General features: G+C 39.1%; 2 protein-coding genes across 2 annotated transcripts in view; one reads left to right on the forward strand and one right to left on the reverse strand.

Annotated features, from left to right (window-relative positions):
• The first annotated feature begins 574 nt into the window (after positions 1–574).
• Positions 575–22,395, forward strand: part of LOC122571948 (nuclear migration protein nudC) — a 102,907-nt gene continuing 81,086 nt past the window's right edge. The window contains exons 1-4 of the mRNA XM_043736323.1: positions 575–761; positions 867–944; positions 1,056–1,274; positions 1,352–1,570. Of these exons, the coding sequence (XP_043592258.1) occupies positions 687–761; positions 867–944; positions 1,056–1,274; positions 1,352–1,570 (591 nt within the window). The 5' untranslated portion in view covers positions 575–686. The remainder of the gene's footprint in view (positions 762–866; positions 945–1,055; positions 1,275–1,351; positions 1,571–22,395) is intronic.
• On the reverse strand, positions 2,062–20,619 carry LOC122571949. Its single transcript, XM_043736324.1, has 4 exons — positions 19,866–20,619; positions 4,116–4,298; positions 3,221–3,485; positions 2,062–3,079 (listed from the first exon to the last, which is right to left on the reverse strand). Exons 1-4 carry the CDS (start codon positions 19,929–19,931, stop codon positions 3,054–3,056), a joined length of 540 nt encoding a protein of 179 aa, XP_043592259.1. The 5' UTR covers positions 19,932–20,619; the 3' UTR covers positions 2,062–3,053.

The raw sequence follows: 22,395 nt of genomic DNA on the forward strand, positions 1-22,395 counted from the left end.
ACCTACTTTTTTACAACGTTCGCCTTGCATAAATTTTCGGTCAGGTCAGTTAATAATTTCGTTCTCGTTACGCGAAACCCATTAACGTTTTGACGCCGAAGTAAGAGATTATCGTTTGCATCAAATTGAAAACGATTCGCGGGCGCGCTTGCAAGGAAAGTGAAGGGTTCTACGATGAACGACTTGAGTGTTTTGCAAGTTATATCTCTTATATTGCATCATTCAAGGAATGTTGCGTATCAGCGATCGTAAGGAATTGTCATTCCACATAACATCGATTTCTTTTTTAAAAACTCCGTTCCTTTCGAATAATATTAAACTTGAAATTTTTGCTTTATATATGTAAATTACTTAATTCATCCGAGTTTCATCGAGGGAGATATATCTTTTATAATAATTAGTTATATTAATTCTTTAATTTATTCTAAAAAAAGGTTATGCTTTGTCGATACACAGTATTAAATAATCCATAGATCATTGGAAAACGACGCATTCCCTTTAATACCAGTATTCTACGCTAGAGGGCGTCACGTGCACCGTTTAAAATTATGTTTGGTCGATAATTCGAGATGTTTCTGATTAAAACGTGCTACAACAAAGTGCGTTGATTTTCAACGTCAGTAGTGAACGTTTCGTGTGATTTATTCGTTGATATTAAGTAAATATTCTTCTAATCTTGAAGAAAAATGACAAAGAACGAGGAGAAATTTGATGGAATGTTGCTGGCTATGGCTCAGCAACACGAAGGCGGTGTGCAAGAGGTGAGTCTTGTTTCGTCGCCAGCTTAGGTTATGTTTTACATGGAGAGACATCGTTATTTTCAAAATAACTTTCCAAGTATTAATGAAATATGGTTTACTTTGTAGCTTCTAGACACAATCTTCAGTTTTCTTGCGAGGAAAACGGATTTCTATACGGGAGGAGGGGAAGGAGCTGCAGAGAAGGTAATTGTTCTTCGTCTATGACCTTAAACAATGTTATGTCATGTTGTAAATGATTTCATCACTTCTTGTGGATTTTATAATTCACATTACCATCTTCGTATTTGACTGTAGCTTGTTATGAGCAAATTTAAAAAGCACGAAGCTACGGCTGTTACCAAAGCAGCTAGTGAAAAGGCAGAGCGTGCAGAGCAAGAGAGACGTCGCAAAGAAAGAATAGAAAAGAGGAAGAAAGAAGAAAAGGCTAAGGAGGAAAAGTTCTACTCAGAGTCAAAGATTGTCGAACTGACTGATGAACAGGCTGTTAAGTTACAAGAAGAGATAGACAATAAGGTATGCAATTATGATTAGCAAAATTGAGATTATATTAAAGAAATTCTTTTCATTGTACTTTGCGGTTCTGGTTACAGAAATCGGCAAAAGAATCACTTGCTGTTCCTGGTCCAAGTGGTGATAATGATTATAATAGTCATAATGCGCATAATGGTGATAATGCGCATCATGGTAAAAAGGATGACATGGAAGATGAGGAAGAAGATGAAAAGGAAAAGAACAAACTTCGGCCTAACAGTGGAAATGGAGCAGATTTGCCCAATTACAGATGGACTCAGACACTTCAGGATTTGGAGGTAAGTAATATCATGCATGTAAATAAATTTTCGATTTCTTATGCTGGGAAATATTTTTTTGACATCAAAATGGCAGAATGTTTATTAATACACAGTATAAAGGAAGTCAATCTTGTAATCTCTTATATTTAGAATTATGTAATGTATTTGTTGATACCATTTAGTAGGATAACCTTCTATTTTCTTAAAGATTATCACGTTTAACTTCGGAAAAAATCGTAAAATATAAAATGTTCTAATTTATTTGTTTTATATTTTACCGTATGTTTTTAGAACTGAACTTTTTCGAATATCTAACGATACGATAATAACTAAACAATAATGCATTATGCAGTCTTAGAAAGTACTTTTTTTTCGTCTATCACTGTTCGAAATATCTTTCTACATATATTTGTTTTTTAACTAAAAGAGAAGAAGCAAATAGAGTATCGCAATATGTAATAATATTAGGAGGATAGAAGGGACAGGGGATGAAATAAAACACATCCTGATTTTCTTCATGGTTCGACAGTTTCTTGTTGAATCGACGATTAATTAATACGCAAGTAATATCACAGTTGCGGGTCAGCGATCGACACGATCGCTCCCCATTGCTTTTCCGTACATTCCCTGGAACACGACACCCTGGCATGCGGAATCCAGGTTTGATTCAAGCGTTCTTTCTGTTAGTAACAATTAAATAACGACCCCTAAAAATTAATACATATCCGCTTATCTTACTCCCATCTCGTCGATTGTTCCGAACCGTCAACGTTAATCGAAGAAGTACTTGTGCGTATGACCTACGAAATGTTTCGCTGGACGACGACTTGTTTAGCTTACAATTAATATTTTCCTTTTACAATCTCATCGTCGTTAAATCTAATTTAAATTAGATTTAAACCAGAAATTTACATTTCAGAAACATCTTAATTTAAATTTAATTTAAATTAATCATTTTTACAAATCGATTCAAAGAAATGACGATTCGTACATTTTATTTAATACGTCATCGTCTGATCTTAATTATAGAAAGGGAAGGATAGTAGAAGAAATATTGATCTAATTTCGAAGGACGCGGATCGGCCTCCTCGCCAGATAATCGAGTGGCTCAATTTAGGAGTTAGGATCGCATTCGTGCTATTTATACGGCCTTACCTAAAGCTAGCTCATTACATGAATGTAATTACTGAGTTTTCACGTACTGCACGCCAAATACGGTGCAATACAGCCTTTGAAACTTTGTCTCTGATCGAGAACGTCTAATCGAGTTGTCCTAACGCTCTAAGTGATAATATACATGTACATTATAAATACGAATAATTCCATCGATTGTGATCGAGAATCTTAACATCAAATGATTCGCAGAGATCGATTCATCCCTGATTCCATTCTTCTTGAACATCTCAATGTTGACTCGCAGCTTGCATTCTTCTGTCTCGTCGTTAGCATAGTCTTCTACAGGATGATCCCACGATCGCTGCATTCGCCAATTTTTATCGGCCTAGTGGTACTTGTCGCGAATTCTCACTGTAATCAGAAGCAAAAAGCACCGGAGACTGGTGGAGACTGGACTTAAAAACATTCGGTATGGGTAGCATTGTTAAAAGATTGAAGAGCCTCTGAAGTGTAGCTTTTGAATCAATTAACATCACTACGAGTAGTACTCACTTTCCATGTAGAGAATCCCGAGAAGCAGGCCGACCATGAATAGAAAGCTCATCGTGCAGACGAGCACAGTGAGCTGATTTCTCGCGCAGCAGGACTTCCTGTAAACGGTCGTCGGTCTGCCTAGGCCGTTCACTACGGTGAAGTGAGTGCTGCTCGCAACCGATGCGGTGTCCATCTGTTTCGGCGCCGTCACCGTAGGCGGATGAATCGCCGCGAGATTGGCTAGGTTAGCGGCTGTCAGAAGTAACGTGCCCGATGCGGCACTCTGTAATACAAGAATGTTATTTAATCGCTCGGTTATTGAACTTTCTACTTGAAATTGAATAATTGGTTAGTTTCAGTCTTCTGAATGATTAGTCTTGCCCTTAATGATTCATTAGATTTATTGATTATATTAATTGAATTTTGTGGGGTTGCTAAGACTTCTTAAACCTCGAGATTTCTGATACTTAGTCTTTTCATTTATTTGTTTAGCTTCAATGGTTGCATTTATTGATTACATTAATTGTACTTCCTTTTAACATTTATTAGGATTTCTGAATTCTTTTACAATTTTAGAAATCTAAATCTGTTTACACGAGGATAATTTAACTGTAAAAATATCAAGGTAGGGTGCTCAATATTCCTTCAAAGGATCTCATGTTTTTCCTTATAATTGTATCAGTTTATATTATCTTATTTTCTCATAACTGTTTTTCCAGTGACTCTGACTGAAAATTATGAATATTATTTGCTATAAATCTTCACTCATCAAGTAAGTCTAATTGTAGTCATAGGTGTGTTACATTTACTTTATAATTTTTAAGCTACCAAGAATTAATTTCAACTAGCTTTTCATTTACGTTCTTCAACTTCTTCTAAACTCCAACTAAATGATCTATCGATGCACGCTTACGTGTGTACTGGCAGTGGATCCTTGCGACGAAGTGGATCCTCTGGATGGCGAGTTTGGGTGCAGATGATGAGCCCAGCTACCATTTTCGCTATCCCTCTCGCTTCGTCCCACCAAGGACGGCCTTGGGATGTGCCAGGAAAGCGGGCTGCCCGCTACTGCTGTCGTAGCCGCCGTCGCCTCGATCTGAAAGCAACGTAAATCGACGTGAAGCTTTGATTGCATAAGCGATAATGTCGCGGCGATTACGCTTCTGCCTCGCCCGCATGTCCTCCACCTGCAACCGCGTGTTGTTTATCTCTCGCCAACAGAACATTACTCTATATGTATTCACCACGCTATCTGAGTTTCATCTGTTCGACGAACAGGCTCGTGGTCCGATTCGATTGACCAATCAGCAGATTAAATAGCTGTTTAAACCTGCTGTATTATATCCTGAGCGAACGTTCTTTGCAAATGTATCTAGTCTTTTTTACTGATACGATTCTACTTTACAATCGTGTAAATTGTACGTCGATGATATACTAATTAACCGACGAAACAATTGCGAACTTTGGACACATAGACTTTCTCGTTAACCAAGTATTGTATTCATTCGCTCGTTTCCTTGTGTTCGCGTCATAAGCCATTTTTACATACCAAAGAACGTTGTTTTCGAAAGGCTGTCGCAATGGCTTATTGTTCTAGCTCGGTCCCATCTGCGGGTATCCGTATCGCGCGTTTCACCGCATCGAAATACCAGCGGGGATGATGTACCGCGACCTAACTAAATCGCACACTCTTCGCTTCGATCGAGTTCACTTCAAACGAGAGAAGAGAATAGAAGAGGAGTGGTTATCGATGAATGGTTCTTAGAACGAGTAATCTTTCTGTAATATTTTCCTCACAACAGACATATACCTTCCAGAAATATTTTATTTTGTACCGAATCTTCATCTTTATTCTGTTCTTTAGACTTTTATTTATCCTTGCGGCTTTCGAACTCTAATTTACCCCTATGCTCTTCAAACCCTCATTCACGTCATCTTATGTGTTCTTCTCTATAATCACATGACTAACAAGAATTTACACACCATTGTATTTGTTGTGTGCCAAATATGATTTATTCGGCGAATAACTTAGTAGCATTATGAGCTTCTTCAGAAGGGTTTCAAGAAACTGAAGTTCCTCACATATCCCAGTTCGAGTTTTGGACATTTTAACAAACTATTACTGAGTATACCAAATAATATTAAACGCCCTCACACATAATACTCTCATTCCGAACAAAAATGATGCACTTTGCAATGGAGCAACGTAGCAACGTTCAGAGCCGAACGAGTCCTCGTCGATTGCGCTACCACTCGGAGCTCGAAGGAAGATTTTCGGGGGACCAAGCTCCCGATATTCCGGTTTGATCGTTGCACAACGCTGGTGCTCTCGAATTCCTCTGTGCAGCTCGTTGCTTCGAATGTAATTCTCTGGTCGCATCTTGGTCGTCTTCGTCGTTGTCTCATCGTGTCGTCGTGTGTTTCCTCGACTCTTGAAGCATGCCTGGAGGTGTACGGCCGCGAAACGTTTTCAGGGCCAAGCCGGGGATAGCAGCGCGAACATTTCCGCGACTTTGACACTGGCTTGGCCCGTTGGCTCGGCTCGTGCGTACGCACGTCGATTACGCCAGTTAATTGGCCATTTTCGCACGTAAATCAGCCGCGTTTCGCACCGAACCTGTGGCCTACCTTCGCCGCATACTGGCCACCGCCCAAGGTCCGAACTCGGCTTGCTTCTTTTTTCGAGTCGCTTTTTCACTCGGATACGGATCGAAGTATCGAGTCTCTAATGGAACGCGAGCCGACCCACGATTTATGTGTCCTGTCGGGCGTGGCCGATTCAGAAAATAACGTGGAAGCAGCCTTGCACCGCATTTTTGCCGCCGGTGCCTCGCGGATCTTCCGGGACTCGCCGGAGCACCGACCACCTGGTATTTTTAGTCTTGGAGTCTCTTGTTCGTTCCATTGTTAGGTCTTTAAGAGATTGATTCAATCAGAGATGCATATATTACATGATTTACGAGGATTAGTTTTGTCTTAAATGATTTGAGGGACATTTTGTGTTAGGTCAGAATTACACAGTTCTATTATTTGACAAAGATAATAGTTTCTTTAGCCGATGATATAATTGGAGAATTATACTACTAGGTCGCTCTATAAGTAATCCTTTGAGGATCCTGTTTAAAACAATGAGATTTTTATAATGGTAGAATAGGAAACTTGATAAAAGATCCCTGATACGATATTATTCGTGAATTATCAACACAGAATAAAGCTATTAGGATTGGAAGAAGATTGCCTAATCTCTTAAACTTACTTCAGTAATCGAACACAAGTCAAGCAACTTTGAATCCTCCATTTTAACTCTGAATAATCTACTGATATCTCTTTAGCAACATTGACATTTTACAAATTGTTCTCGCCGATATAAAAGGAAGAAGACCACTGTATCATTAACGTTGTCAATGAACATTTCGAAATATAACTTTCTGCTTTCGAAAAATTTCACTGCAAAGGACTACGGAGATCACTGATCGATTCCATCAAGAAATCGTCAGACTGCAAAGTATCAAAACATGAACCTAACAATTAATACGACATATCGTATAAATCGCTATAAAAGATACTTGAAAGACATTCGTTGGCGAAATTACATAGGCTGGAATGAAAAGATACGAGTGAAATTGCGCAAAGCTCCTAGACAATGGAGGAGAATGGTGCCGTATTTGTCGGAATCGAAGTTTCATAACTGAATCTCGATACCCGACGGCGCGTTCTCGGTGACAGGTATTCGTTGCCGAGCTGGTATATCTCGAAATTTTTCGAGACGATGCGAGAGGCAAAAGAGTCGGATACTCGAGCCGGAGCAAGAAGAAAAACCCGTGCACCCGAGCGGGAACCGAGACCAAGACAGAGAGAATGGCCTGGGCGACGCTCAAAGAGAGGCGTCGTTAAGAATTTTTGTGGAATTCAATACACTGGTCAGCCTCGAAGCGCTGCACCTGTGCTGGGACCGGGTAACGCGACACTCTGAAACTCGCCACTCTTTTTTCGTTCTCCCTTCGTTGTTTCTGTATCATCTCGAGGGGTTGAACGATTTTGATTAATCTCTTCATGTATCAAGAACGATTACATTGACAGAGAGTATCGTTGTGGTGAAAAGTAACGATCGGTCATGGGAGGATTTTTAAGATCAGTTGTGGATATTTTCGAACAAATAAATGTTCGAAATGAAGATGATTTCTTGATCGCGACATGTTAAAATATTGTGATATATCAATATATTAAAGTATGTTACAGAATAATTGAGATATACGTTCGGTGATTTGAGTTTTAACGTCTTCTGAGGAATGTGAGTTTGAGTTCTGGGTATTCCCCACTCTCCTTTATCTGATGTCACATTTTTTGATTAATGTGTTTCGTAAAGTTGTCTTGGTATTTCAGTGGAAGAAGAAGAGGCGTAACCTATTTTCTTAAGCACACAACAATGACAATAATTATAATTTGATGATTATAAGTAATATAATTGTTGATCATGTGTGGTTCTGTACTAAACTTGTTGGCTGTCTAGGTTTCTCGTAGCTTGGATCGCTGTTAATCTATTCCGAAGTCATTATCTTTATAAGATAAATATAACTATTTAACATTACTGGAATGGCTAAACGGTCGGCAAATATTTTCAAAGAAACGTTAAGAAAAATTATCTCCTTTCAAGGGCAGAATATATTCGGTCATCGATCTTTGTTCCCTCTCATCTCGTGTTCTCCTCTTCTGAAGAATTCATCTGCCCAATCTTTAAGTAACCTTAAAACATTCCTCGATTTTGAGAAGACTCTGATAGAACATTAAGAAGTCATCGCTTTTTATTGCTTCCTCGTGAATGTTTTGTTCGTCCCGGCTCTTGTCGGCTATACAAAAAATACGTCCGCCAAGAAGCCAGTGACTCGGTTGGAATTTAACACTGGTCTTGGAATATCGCTTGAATATTCGTTAACCGGTTGTACGAACGCGAGCTGTGCAGGTCGAGGATCATCACCCAGGAGCGCCACGTCAGTCGATACCTCGAGGTACGTTTTCTCGTTATCGATACCGCGAACGGGTAGAGAAGTTGGCGTCTAACGAGCGTCGCACGCGGATGCGTGAACGATCATAAAAAGATATATGTTACAAGGTAGCGATAACAGATTCCGTGGTTTGACCTTGTTCATCCCGTGGCAGATCGCTTTCGCGAGCGAGCGGATCGCATCGGTGAAACTCGAGGAAGAGGAACGAATCGGTTTAGGAATGGCTGTTCTTGAAGTTTCAAGCCACCTGGCTTTAGACATTGTTTCTTTTTCATTTTCGGAGTAATTGATCATTCGGTGATGCTAGTGGAATTCGCACGACGAATTTATACGATTTAATTAAGATAGAGATAATTATGGAGAAAATGGTGGAATAGTAGAAATAATATGAGGGATTAGATGGAAAATAAAATGTACAACTTTCTTCATTTTTTGTAACGATGGAATATTTGGTAATAATAGGTGTCGGTATTCGTGTGATAAATTTATATAATGTAATTAAGACAGGAATAATTAGATAGGAAATTTTTTTTACAGAGATTAAGTCCCTAGTAACAATAATGGAATTTACATGTCAAATTTATATGACGTAATTAAAACAGGGACAATTAAGAAAGAAATAAAGGATTTTACAAGCCAGGTTTCTATAACGTCACGTATTTTATGATATCCTGAGATCTAGTTCGATTATTTCTACCTTTTCCCCGTTATGGAAAGATATGAACATTTTTTGGAGCAAATTTTTATAAACTCAAAATCGACAACCCGTTTTATTAAAAGTAGTTCCGTAATCACCCGGGATTCCCAACGTTGGATAGTCACGTTTCACAGCGAAAGAAAGCGTTGTTTGACAATTTATAAGAACGCACCGCTAATTCCACGAAAAGACACGATATTTACAAGGAATTTCAATAAAATACACACTCATGAATATCTTGAGTCATTTCGGCTTTGCTGAGGATAGAATGAGCTTGTTTCTTCTATTCGACACCTACGATCCGGCAAACCGGATTTCACATTGCACCTCCGCTCGTTCACCCTCGATCTATTCAATCTTGAATATTTTGTATAATATATCTGGTAATAAAATTAAACCGTTCTTCATTTTTTCGATCGAAATCTTATTCTGACATTTAGTATTTTCCAATGTTTGATATTTCTTGAGAGAATTATTATTATTTATAATGATAGAGGTATCTCAACAAGTTGGCTATACAGTTGATAAACAAACGAATAGAAAGTTTGTTATTAACGAAAGAATATAATATTTGACTCAACAACTTTCGATAATTATCGGTCATTTCTTCAATATACCTTTAAATTTTCGTAAATGCTGTTATTAACCAAATCACAGCGACCTGTTTAAAGCAGTTTCTATTGCTCTTTAATACGTATGTATTTACAAACACGTTACGTGTCACCAGGTGAGCTAAGTATTACGTTACGATTATGCTGTTAGAACGTTACGTGACATTTAAACATCTCCATGTTTCGTAGTGAGGAAATTACAAAGACCTGGATCTGTTACCCTTTGCATATTAGTTTACCTTTACGCTCCTCGCAATTTAGAAGTTGGTATTAGCACAAATGGAATATCTAAACACACAATGTGAAAATATTTCTTGGAAGTAGGATCGTTTTGAGATTATTGTGAGATTACCAATTAATCATTTCAGCATTCTTCCTTAAGGCGAACGAAATTAAAATAGGGCTCCTTATCTCGTTAAAGAACTAGAAGAGGGTAACTCAGAACTCGTATTCATATCGGAAAAACAACCCAGCCGACAACCTATCATTTGCCACTATAAAGATTTCCTAGGGAGGCAATAATTTTAATAATACACAAGTTTCGACATGGTCTCATTTCCATCCGCGACGGCGTCTTCGAGCGCGGCCCATTTTCACGCCGATCTCGCGCCGCGTTGCCTCACAGAAAACATAAATCTAAGGCCCGTTTGCCACGATCGTCTACATATTTTGCAACTCGCGAGCTGGGCTCATTACATCGACTATTGCACGATGCTTCACTTTGTTTACCGCGAGATCCACGGCGGTTCTTCCAATAGGAAAGAGAAGTCTCAACGGCGAAGTCGAATGAAAAAAAAGGACAGAAGTCTCTGCCCTCACTGTATCACGATCTTTGATATTTGGTATGATAATCTGCCCATCGATATTGGAGATACGCATTGACTTTCGATATTTTCATCGAATCATTTGTAATGGTCGAACATTCTCGTCCTTGAGACTCCGTGTGTCTGTTGCCTCTAAACTAGACAGAACGCGGGCATCTCGTGGATTATGAAAGAGCTCGAGCGAGCGTTACGAAGGGAGATTCTACCGTCTGTGAAATCGTTGCGCGCCTCCTGTCGTGCACAGCGAAGACGAAGATTCATGGCGAATAATATACGGGATTTAGAATAGATTCTAGAGACTTCGTTAACGAGACCGTATTGAATTCCATACGTATCATAGGTTTGATAGAAGAGTGATATATCCGGAGATGTTTGCAAGAACTGGCTGTGGAAGCATTTAAATAGTCAGTCAATTATCCCATCATGTTAATAGGTTCTAATAAATATTACAATTTATGTAATAATAAGCTCATTAAATTAATGAGATTAATAGAAAGACGGTGCAAATATTTCTTGTAGTTTAAAACTGATAGAATTCATTGAATTTTTACAATTATTAAAAAAATGAAATTATAAATTGTAAAAGGGAACGAATCTTTTGCTAAAATAGTTTTCTAACCATTGCTAAATAGTTGGGTAATTAACAACTTTCCATTTCAAACCGACTTCTTCAAAAACATTTTCTCGCAATAATTGTATCACTCTCCTAGCGAACCAATGATGTTACGTTCAAAGTGAAATGTTTGACGCGAAATGATGCGAGAATTAAAATGATCGACGAGTGGAAGAAGCTTCTACACCGATTTCTAGCGAGCCTGTTTAATAGCCTTGGCGGCTATCTAGATGGAATAGCGATCGCAAAGTAATTATTTCGTCGCTTATATTCACTATATTCATTGGTGCATGTTACGGGGATGGCTTTCAAACGATTTTAATGATCCCGGACGCAATTAGTTCTGAATATCGTACAGGCATCGCCGGTTTCAGGTTGCTTCCGTGACGACAAGGTCCCTGTTCTATGTCCCAAGTATTTTTTACGATTTGTCCTCGTGTCTCGAAGAAGCGTGAAAAGTGTAACAAGAATCGTTTAGTTAGGTCTAAAGCGTTCTTCTGACCTTCCTCCTTCCACGAGGTCGCTTCGATTGCCAATTAACAGATACCAAACCGATCGAAAATAGGTCGATCAATCGAAATCAGATACACCTGTCATTATTATAATTGCACGCATGACTGAGCACCTTTGATCTCGTTATGGGATATTTGTTGCAGTCGTTCCAGCATATCCGGTGTTTAATAGAGTAAAGAGTCCAATAATTTAAAGACAACACAATATCCTGATTAAATATCAATGTCTCGTGACAGTGAAAAAAGTTCTTGTACAAAAATGTCGCCTAAGGCTCATTTTCCAGGTTACAAACAATTAAATCATCCTCCGATTTCATACCTTGTATAGATGCGTATTCCTATCTCGGAATTCAAGATAGTTATTTATTTCTAGTCAGACTTTTATCGCAATTTTTTTCAGAGAAAAGAACGTTCCTCTTTATGCTCTATTCAGTGCGTTGCACATTTGACATTTCTCGCTGAAAGGAATTGCAAACATTTTGGAAAGTTTCGAATATATGCTGAATTGTTTCTCAATTATCTTGAACTCTACATTGACATAATGAAATACTTGTATTTCTTTCAGGGTTAATTTTGTAACCTGTGGCTATAGGACATTTCTCCTTATATTTAATTATTTGCTGCTCTTTTTTTTTCCTCTAATAACCTTTAAACATACTAGTTCCTCCACCCTGTTGAAATTTCACAATAACAAGAAAGCATGTTTGTCTCGTATACGAGCTCTTGACAAATACCGGTCGCTGAATAGGCAACCGGTGAGAAGGAAAGTCGTTATGCGGAGAGAATCTTCGAGAGTCTGTAAAATAAAGAAGCGTTCAGAGGAGAGGAAGAAAGCCGTTTCCTGATGGCGAATGTCTGTTTCACGTATACGAATCGTTTCGAGCGTAGTGTGCGTACGCGTTCTACGGTTTTCACCAGCAGAACGAACGCGCTTATCTTTGGATAAGCAGTAGTGGCTGTTGCATGAGCAGTCGAAGGACTGTTAAAAATCGAAACGCCACGTCGTTCCACTTCCGCGAGTTGCGACCCAGCTCCAGCTCTGGGACCTTGTTTGCGAATCTACCCGCCTCTTTCGTAACGCACCTGGCACCGTTTCGGAATATATTTGAGGAGAAGAAATTAACAGAAGCTCGTATATCGATACCACTGATTTATTTTGTAAAAAGAACACGGTGATATCGGGAATTAGTTTATACGTATACAGTGACTGACGAAAGTATCGGAACGCTTGTAGATTTTTTTCTGTATATATGTATTATGTTGTACTAAACACATTTAGAAATTTCCTTAGCATTGTTACGAGACTGGGCTATCATGATTATATCGAAGTAAATAAATACTTCAAATAATTGTTCACACTGTATATACTAATTTTTTTTACAGAATATACATATGTTTCCAGTAAATGTCTTGCAACTTCTATAAAATAGCTTCGAAGTTGCTGAAAATTTCACCAATCAGTCGTATCTCGTTATAATGCTAATGAAATTTCAAAATATTTTATATAACACATTCAATACAACTACAAGAATTTTCTATATCTGTAAATGTAAATGTCTACATACTTTAAAGCCACTGTATGTGACTGGAATTTATATGATTTTTCCTGTGATTTGGCGTTTGGTTAAGAAAAATTCAGATATAACAAGAGAGGAAAGAAAGTTTCGAAGTGATACTTATGTGCTTGAATACTAGTAAGTTTTGTATTAGATAGTTTTTACTACGTCGTAAAGATGATTCATATATTCATTGCTCTTGTCAATTATAATTCTGTCTTGTAAAATTATGATGTCTTTTAGTGTCGTTTACTATCTAAGCTTTCTTCGCTGTGTATAGATTCAATCTGCAGTTTATTCAATCAGATACCAAATAAAATGTCGTTCCAATAAATGAGGTTCTATTGTTCGTCGATTGTTGGTCAAGGTTCCCAGCAAACGCTTTAAGTGGTTCTTGATTATCCTACGAGTACCTTTGTCTTATGATTTTTGTACTTATTGTCTTCGAATATATTGATGTTTGAATATGTATGATTAAAGATGAACATGTTTGGAACAGTAATCAATTTAAGAAACTATTAGGGACCCATATAATTACAGTATAATTTTCAAACTTTCTTCGTTGAAGAATGGCTGATTATTCCTTTAGCTTGAAAAATTCTCAGATTTTAGTTGAATCGTCGATTTGCTGGTGGGTGAATGGAACACTTAACCTCTGTTTCATCCTCGGTGTATAATTAAATCCAAGCTTTCCAGGTGAACCATGGCACCGTTTGTCTTCGTCGCGATGCGTCAACGTTATGTCACTGGGTGTACGCGCGCAAATTTAATTAGTCCGAGTAATTTGCACGCTTGGCTACTCTTCCCTTGTTTTTCTTTAGCAGAATTCGCCAGTCGTTTGTCTTCATTATCCTCTGGTCGAGTACCGTCCACATAATCTGTCACATGTAATGGGAGAGTCAGCGAGTGTAACAATCGTTGTTGTCTTCTTCACTCCAATTGTTCAATCTTCCTGTTTCGTAAATGAAATATTTAATCGCGAATTAAACGCTCGACCTCTCATCATTGTCGGTTTCTCAAGAGAATTAAGATACTTCTAAACAACAAACACATCGTAACGGGAACTTTCCATTTCGTTTATCCAGCAACAGACTATACACGAAATCCTGCTCGTACGTTTTTAATTCCAAACTTTCGACAGCTTTCTACTTCTCTGCGCAAAGGAATATTATCGATCGAAGCGAGATTCATCGTTATCGCGATCGATAACTTCATGATGCTTTATCATCGATCTCGTTCATTTATCGCGAGCACTGCCCGCGGCGTCGACCTCAAACCGAGTCGCAAACCAATCGAACACCCTGGTCCGATCCAACTCTCTGAAATTCTTTTCTACCTGAAAGAAAAAGCTTGTGTATAAATTCATAAATCAACGCGACGCGCCAGGCTATAAATAAACCAGTCGAGAATCCATTGATTTCATAACAGCGAGGCAATTCTGTTTGCAAATTATTTACGCGTCTCCCAGCCGTTTCTCGTGATCTGCCTCGATCCCGAGTACGTTTACTCCGTGATAATAGCTATGGCCGATGACGATGCTCGGCGCCGCCACATCCTCCGTCATCGTCGCGAAATGTCACGAGCACGCTTCGCCGAATCCGGAGGAACTTGTTGCTGGTCGATTTTAAACCTTCTCTAGGTCATTTGGAAACGATCGATTCTGGTCCATTTGCATTTAGAACGTAAATGAAGAGTACGTTCCGAAATTGTGACATCGAGGCAAACGCGTGTCGTCAGATCTAATACTTGCAAACGACGTTTGCCTACCTTATCTCTCCTATAAATGTATATTCCTTCTTCGAGTCTGTTTCTTCTTGCTTTCTTCGGTCTCGAGAACCGACGCGTCTAATACACGTCGCGGCGGTGACCGTTGAAGTAGAAGCGGCGTGTCATGATCAGACACGGAGTGATCATTGCTTGGACGCGAGTAACGTGTGTGAAAATATGGCAATACTGGTTCTTACGGCTCTCGTATAATGATCATCCTTTGAAAGTAAGATTATAGCGGTCTATAAATGGTGTCGTGTAGGTTAGGTTAATGTACAGTACTGGGCAAATACTAAGATCGTGTACGAAACTGAAATGTTTTGTTTTTACGGATGGATGTGAAGATACCTTGAATCTAAAATTTATTGTTTGTTAAATATTGAATTCGGGAATTATCGATGATTGATATTTGCTATGAAAGTATTAATAATTATCAAATATATCTATTTCATATTCTTTATTTCTCATGGCTCATCTCAAGTCATTTTGGAAAATTACAAACATGATACCATAAAGGGGATATTGTTTCTACATAATGATTAATATTTCCTAAAAAAATGATCAATTAGTATTGCAAAATTACTGTCGTAGGTGATGTAAGACTTTTGCGTATACGGTCCTGTAAATTTAGGCAAGCAGATAGGCGTCTTTGTAAATTGGAAACAGCAGGACCGTTAGAAAACTGTCACGTCGTGGCGCCTTAAAACAGAGAATGAAAGTTCGACACGCGTCGCTTCAATCACGCAATCTAATGAAATCTGTTTCCTTAATGAAGCAGCACAAGACGAATTATATAATTACACCGTTGTCGCTGTCATCGTTATTCAATGATTGTTTGTGAATTATAGATGGCAATCGCAAATCAATTTTTATCTCTTATTTACACGAAAATATACTTAATACTTTCATTGTTCGTCAACATAATTTGTACTTGACATTCTGTAAAGCTGTCAGGCATTCTTTTATTTAATAATTAATGAGAAAAACACCTGTTCTTATTGACGATCTTGTTCTCAAAGTAACTCGCTGTCACAATAAAGCACCCGTGAGTGTTGCACGAATCAATGTCGCGATCTCGTGAATTCCTTCCCCGAGGCGACATTTGCATGCAACAAGAGAAAGCACTTCATATTGCAAAATCGATTTCTCTGCTTCGACCTTAGACGAAAACACTCCAGCTTTTCCCCTCGGTTGATCGATGACCTTGTACCACACCTTGACTTAACAAATCCAACGAAGATTCTTGGCTAGTCCGTTTAATGGTTTTGGATATCTTCGAATTTTATCTAATCCGCTAATAAACAATCGTGTTGTCAATTGATGACTGGTGAGCAAGTAAACGAGCCTTCCAAATATCAAGATAGAAAGTGAAATCGTCGATTCCGCACCAGCGTAAGTTCCTCTTAAGGTCAACGACTGAGAATGGTTTTCACACACTGATTAATTAGTACTCTAATCTTCCAGGGACACAGATACTCAACCGTTCATAGCTCGATAACTGTCCACTGTTGACGACACTAACACTTCTCGGTTAACAAATGCGAAAACGATTAATCGCGCATGGACGATAAAGGACGATCTTGATAAAAAATTCGACGCCGTGGAAACGTGTCGACCATTATTTTAATTCCGTATTTAACATGCCAAGGTTATCCATGTTAACTGGATTTGCTGAACGAAGTTGCCTCTATTCAAAGGTCAATACGTTTCTAACGTATATGTTGATTCTCAGTTTTGTAATATGCACGCATTTAAATACATAATTTTGTTACATTTAGATCTTCAGTCGAAGATATGAATTTTCGTTCTATTCATATTTCCAATCGGTCGAGAATGTAAAATTTCATTTCAATTTATGTTTCTAGTCGAAAATTTGCAAAAAGCTCAATTTACTTATATGTTTAATCCATCAAAAGCACAAAATCATGTTTCTAAAAAGTATTTGACACGTTGTCGACCTTTACGAATTTTTCTCAAATGACTAATTTCGTTCACCAGCTTTCCGTTTTTAATCGTCGTGCATGACTGGTCACGCGAGTGGAACACGCGGCATTTGCTCGAGTCGAATCGAGTTGCAACTCTGAAGTTCTGGTGTACGCGCGCGGCGCAATGATGAAATAAACGCGTACGTTCTAAATTGTAGGTTCACGCTAAAGATCGCGGCCACAGTTCCGAGAGATATCGCGATGTTATGTAAATGATCGATAACGAAGGCTGAATCGACACGGATCGTATCTTGCTTCTTCGACTTGCCATCTGCGTTACGAGATGCATTCATGAAATCCATTCGAACGGTAGATCTCGAGCGGACAATCAATTATATCTCTTTGATTTAAACGCGGCGTTTCCCAAAACGGTTACTTTGTTTTTAACCTTTCGCAAACCGCTTTCTGTTTAAGTTTCACCATCGAATCCCTGCAAGGTGAACGCGATACATAAATCAGGGTAACTTCCTCCTATGATTAAGTTCCTTCCTAATATTTGTGAATTAATGTGTATACATTAACTCTATATATTGATGTATATCGATAAGGCCGATCAAAGTTCTAGATAATCGGTAATGTTACACAAGAGTATATTGCAAAATATTCTGCTTGCCAATAAGTATTCAGCTGGTCAATATTTAACCTGTTAATTGAGAAGGTTGTCTTGTACTTAATCTTGAGATTAATAACTTGATTATTGTGGCATAGGCTGTTTGTAATGCTTCGTTCTTTTGTCTTATATATTATACATTGTAGTTTTTTTTTTTATTCGAACTTTATTTATTGGGACGAAGGTTGAATCGGTGTCAGTGGTTAAATGAATTCTCCTCGACTGAATCTACTTGGCTGAACTTGAACTTCTATTTTATAAGAATGAAAGATCACGAATAGTGAATAGAATTAATGAATTCCTATTATATAATCTATTAGAGAAATGAAATTCTACTCTGAACGATAGCAAAGAATGAAAATCCTTCTTTATTCTTCGTGTTGTTTTATTTAAAACATACAAATCTTCGTAGTAAATTAGAATTAAATCTTTCACGATGCCTAACAAGTAATTTACACTTAGCATAGAATCTTATACAGGTTTGTCAGTTTAATTCACAGTAGTAAATCCTAGATTTATCGTAGTTCGAGTAATAAACTTGGAATTCCAGCTAGGATTCTTACGCCTCGAGAAGCAATCGCGGTCCATGCTCGTAAACGTTAGGACGGCGAAGGAATTATGAAACGCGAATGTGAGAAACGGCCTACAGGTGGCTTGGTTTACCGGCTTCTCGAGAATCAACCTGGAGCTACGGAATTATGGAAATCGTTTTTCAACGCGAGCCGTGTAGCACTACTTCTATCGCGTAACGCCTACACGTTCTACTGTATGTCAGTTCTATTCGTTTCTTTTCCTTTTAATATAATAACCAACCAAACGCTTGTTCGGTAGATCGTATTTAAAGCAAAGTCACCGCTGCCGGCATGAAAGTTCAATTCGTTGAATTTCGATTCCACTGACAATTGCTAGTTGCTGGTTTTCTCATTTAGGCGACCAACGACCACTTTTAATATCGAGTCATATGGCAAACTATGATCTACTCACTTAGGGTCATATTCGAGGATCTTTATTTTAATTTTAAATTTTATTTCAGTTCCTGAGATTGAAGTTTAGTATCCGCTGTAAATCATAAATTTCAAGTTACATACACATCTTTTTAAATTCTTAATATTGTAGCACCTTATTCATACAACGTTCAAGTTAAATTACCATTTTTCTAATCTCGAAAGAAACGTAACAACGAGATAGTGAATATTTATACAAATTCAAATTTTGATGCATACATCAAGATACATCTGATTTTTCCTCTAGATATAACGAATGCTTTATTTTTTCATATTGAAATTCCTAATAAATTCATCAAGGTCTCCAGTCTAGTAAAGTGTAGTGTGCCCTAAGAAAGTGTAGCTACAAAACGAATAATAAGTGGACGGGTTGAACTTTAATCGGAATACGCGTTCTCGATGTTCGATTTTTCGTGGAAAGTTGCAAACGAATTTCTCACGAGCGACGCGTCGCAGCAGGCAGGTTTTATTGCACAATACGCGTGTACTGCAATTTGTTCGCGATTCGTCGCCGTGGTAATCGCGGCGTGGCTTTCGTGCGCGTTATTTTCTACGAATATCTGGGAACGATATTGTCCTTCGTTTCCCAACTAACATCTAGTGCGTCGACGTTGTCGCGGTGTGCTCGGTTTTGCGTTATATAAACCCGTACCGGGATGGGTGTCAGGCTTATTAAGTATTCGCGGTGAACGGTGTTACGCGGCGTGTACATACGCACGCACGTTGCCCGTGAACCTAAACTGTTCGACGCCTTTTACCAAGATACTTCGATTAATCAGAACAGTTTACCTGTTTACCTGTCATTTTATATGTCGTTCGTTTGATAATCGTCCGTTGAACTTTCTGCATTATTAACTGTTTCTCATTAACAAGATAGGCAAAGAGAATAGAACAGATAAAGAGAAACATAGTGTTGTTAATTATCGCCGATGCATTAAATCCGGGGAATCTAGTTCCTGTTAGATAACGTTGTGAAATTTTTTTCGCGGACTTCCTCAAAATTTACACCTGCTTTACGTAACCAGCCCAAAGCTGCTAATCACTAGAAACCAAAGATCGAGAGATTTATGATCTCCCACGAATTTAGCTGATTTAATTTCCTCTGCTCGTCTTGTAGCCTCTCCTATTTCTCTTGAACCAGAAGACTAACTTGTCCATCCACTGGATGGTCTTCTATTTCTTTTTCTATTGTCTGTTTCCCGCCAAAGGAACTTCAGGACGTGCTTTGTATTTACATCGTGAAAGTTCGATAGGAATTGTTCGGTAATTGTGATTAAATCTCGTCGGGCCACAGAGAGGAATTGAGATTTCTGAATTGCGGAAGGGACGACGAGTAGAGAAAGCAGAGATAGTTACAGAGAAGGACCACGAGAGTTCCGTGATACAGCCGCGAACTATCATTTGTCTTCTAAAACACCATTAGCTAGAAGAAACGTCTCGACCATGTATATTCTTTAACATGTAATTCATGATGGACTTACATCAGGAACAGGATCCTCGTGTCCGTCATTGGAGGCCTCTTCCACGTTAATTTGGATTCCAGACATGTTCCAGGGTGCCTTTCTTTTCTGCGTCTCTTTTTTTCGTTCGAAATCACTCCTATATACCCTATACACTCTCTTCGAGGATTTCGAAGGTCGATCTCCTAGGTCTCAAAGAAAAAATCCGCACCTAGGAGCCGCACTCTCCGGTTACCACCACTCCCGTGAACGGCTGGTGATGTCCCTCGCTGCACGTATATTCCACAAGAAACCGCGATCACCCTCGAAAGAAAGAATTCTCCCCCTCAACGCTGTGCTTCGTGGCTGAACGACCAATCCCCGAGGACCAGCCTAGCCAAGTCCCAGGGAGCCGAGTCCTCTCGACGTACTCCGTCGAGCGTGGAGTTCGTTGTCCTTTCTCTCTCCCTTTTTGGAATCCGAGAGCAGGACGAACTTTTGTTTCTCCTCTCGTCTCTCTCCCTTCAGGACGTTAGCTACTTCTCTTTTCTTCCCTTTTCTCTCGGCTGCTCCTCTCTCAGAGGCTGAATCGAGTTGTGCGCACGAATTCACAGACGAAAGGCTGGGTGATCGCCGTGGCGAACCATGAAGGATCTTCACGGGTCGAACGTGATTCCCGGTATGTGTTTTCCAAGCGTTTCGCTATGTCGCGGGAGTACCGCACGCCGTGTCGTTATCGTCTCTCTCGCACGCGTGCGACTAGAGCCGCCGCCACATCTGGCCTTTGGACTGGCTGCCAGCAGTCGGCCAGATCGGTTTTATACCTTCGTATCTCCCACCCTGGAGAGACGAGCGAGCGCGCTCACGGCACGTCGATCCTGCACGCGGCCTGCTCTCCGCGGCACACCACGGCCGAGAGGATCGATCTTTTTTTCTCTTCCTCCCTGGACTGTACGTGTGTGTACGCGTTTACCAGGAATACACAGGGACACGTAGACACACGGAGGTGGCAGGTCTAGGCGCAAGGACGAAGCCAGGAATAAGGGACCAGCCAAGAATTCTGCTTCGCCCGCCCTATCCAGTCCCACGGATTGGTCCTGTGCGTTTCTCAGGATAAAAGCGTGTCGAAGAAAGAATTCGTGGCTTATCTCAGTAATTTTTCTCAGTCTCGTTGCCTCGTTTGGTATTACCGAGTTAAGGAAACGAACGTAGTATCGGCTCGTATTTTCTGTTTTATCACGTTCGTTTTATTTAAATGGCCTGTTCCGTACGAGCACCGCTGAATTATTTTCCACTGGTCGTCTCTATGGAGAAGGTGGTCTTTACAGACGATTCTTGGCAGATAAGAACCGTCAAGATACGCTTTCTGCGTCTGGTAAAATTCAATACGCGTTGTTTTTCGATGTTTTTTCACTTTATCCTGCTGTATTATCTTGAATTTTGATTTGACTGTTCCCCTCGATTTTTCTATGTATATCGGTTAGCCATTGGATTCTGGCGATGTCGACGATACTAATCTGGTGGGTTTTACGTGGGCATCGGAATGACATCGTAGAGCGGATCCTCCTGCTCGCAAACCTGTTCCACGTTTTCGTGCAGGTATGCGTAGGTACGACGGTAGGAGAGTCTCGTTTCTTCTCTGTCCTTTTAATCTTGCTCGCGGATGTTTTATTGATGAACGAACCGAAGGGTGGCGGCAAGACGCGTCAGGCTTCTTCGGGAACCGTGCACTTTTCTCGTTTACCCCTAACCGCAGGAGACTTGAAACACGATATGCACGCTACCAGATGAGTCGCTTCCGTAAAATGTTAATACAGGAAACTTTGTTGCAATATTTTCTTACATTTCTATTTTAATATGTATATGTGTATATATATATATATATATATATATATATTTATTTATTTATCTATTTATTAATAATGTTAAATACTGATGAGAAATTATGTTTTTCTTAGACATTAATTATTGAATAATTTGTGAATATCATTGAACAGAATTTTTGTTTATTTTTTAAATTATTAAATTTTTATATTTTTCTTGACGACTCCACGATACATTAATAAGTCGAATCTGTGCCTTCAAGTTTCTCTTTAAACTAAGTTGTACTTTCGACAGCTTCATCTATCGTTTTAAACGACGCAGGTGCTTTTATAGGTATTATGCGCTACTATATCGCTATAGAAAAATTCGGAAATTATTACAAGCCACAAGCTCATAAATTCCTGTATAGAAAAATTCGAAAAATATTACCGCCTACAAGATCATAAATCCAACAACTCCCTCCTTCTTCACGCTAACGTTATAATTCAAAAAATAAGCAGAACCATTTATTAAGCTCAATATCAACTACCCCAGATCTATATCGATTCTCCTACAAAGAATTGCCGCGGCAATTTTTCTCGAAGAACCCTAGAGAATCTTAATTAGATTGAAACGCGCCCTATTTATCCATGTTTGCGAAAATTAGAGAGCGTATTTATTGCCGGCGATCATGTGCATAATCCTCGTTTCATAATCGCCGATACAGGTACACGGTGTTCGCGTGGGAGGCAGATTCCCAGGCAGGTAA

Source organism: Bombus pyrosoma, linkage group LG10 (assembly GCF_014825855.1).
Source record: "Bombus pyrosoma isolate SC7728 linkage group LG10, ASM1482585v1, whole genome shotgun sequence".
Lineage (NCBI taxonomy): Eukaryota > Metazoa > Arthropoda > Insecta > Hymenoptera > Apidae > Bombus > Bombus pyrosoma.

Bases quoted from the DNA above. Each gene is read 5' to 3' on its own strand.
- LOC122571949 (XM_043736324.1), bottom strand. From the start codon at position 19,931: ATGTCTGGAATCCAAATTAACGTGGAAGAGGCCTCCAATGACGGACAC. The intron at 4,299-19,865 runs GTAAGTCCATCA...CGTTGCTTTCAG, and splicing joins ACGAGGATCCTGTTCCTGAT to ATCGAGGCGACGGCGGCTAC. The intron at 3,080-3,220 runs GTGAGTACTACT...TTCTGATTACAG, and splicing joins CGGGATTCTCTACATGGAAA to TGAGAATTCGCGACAAGTAC.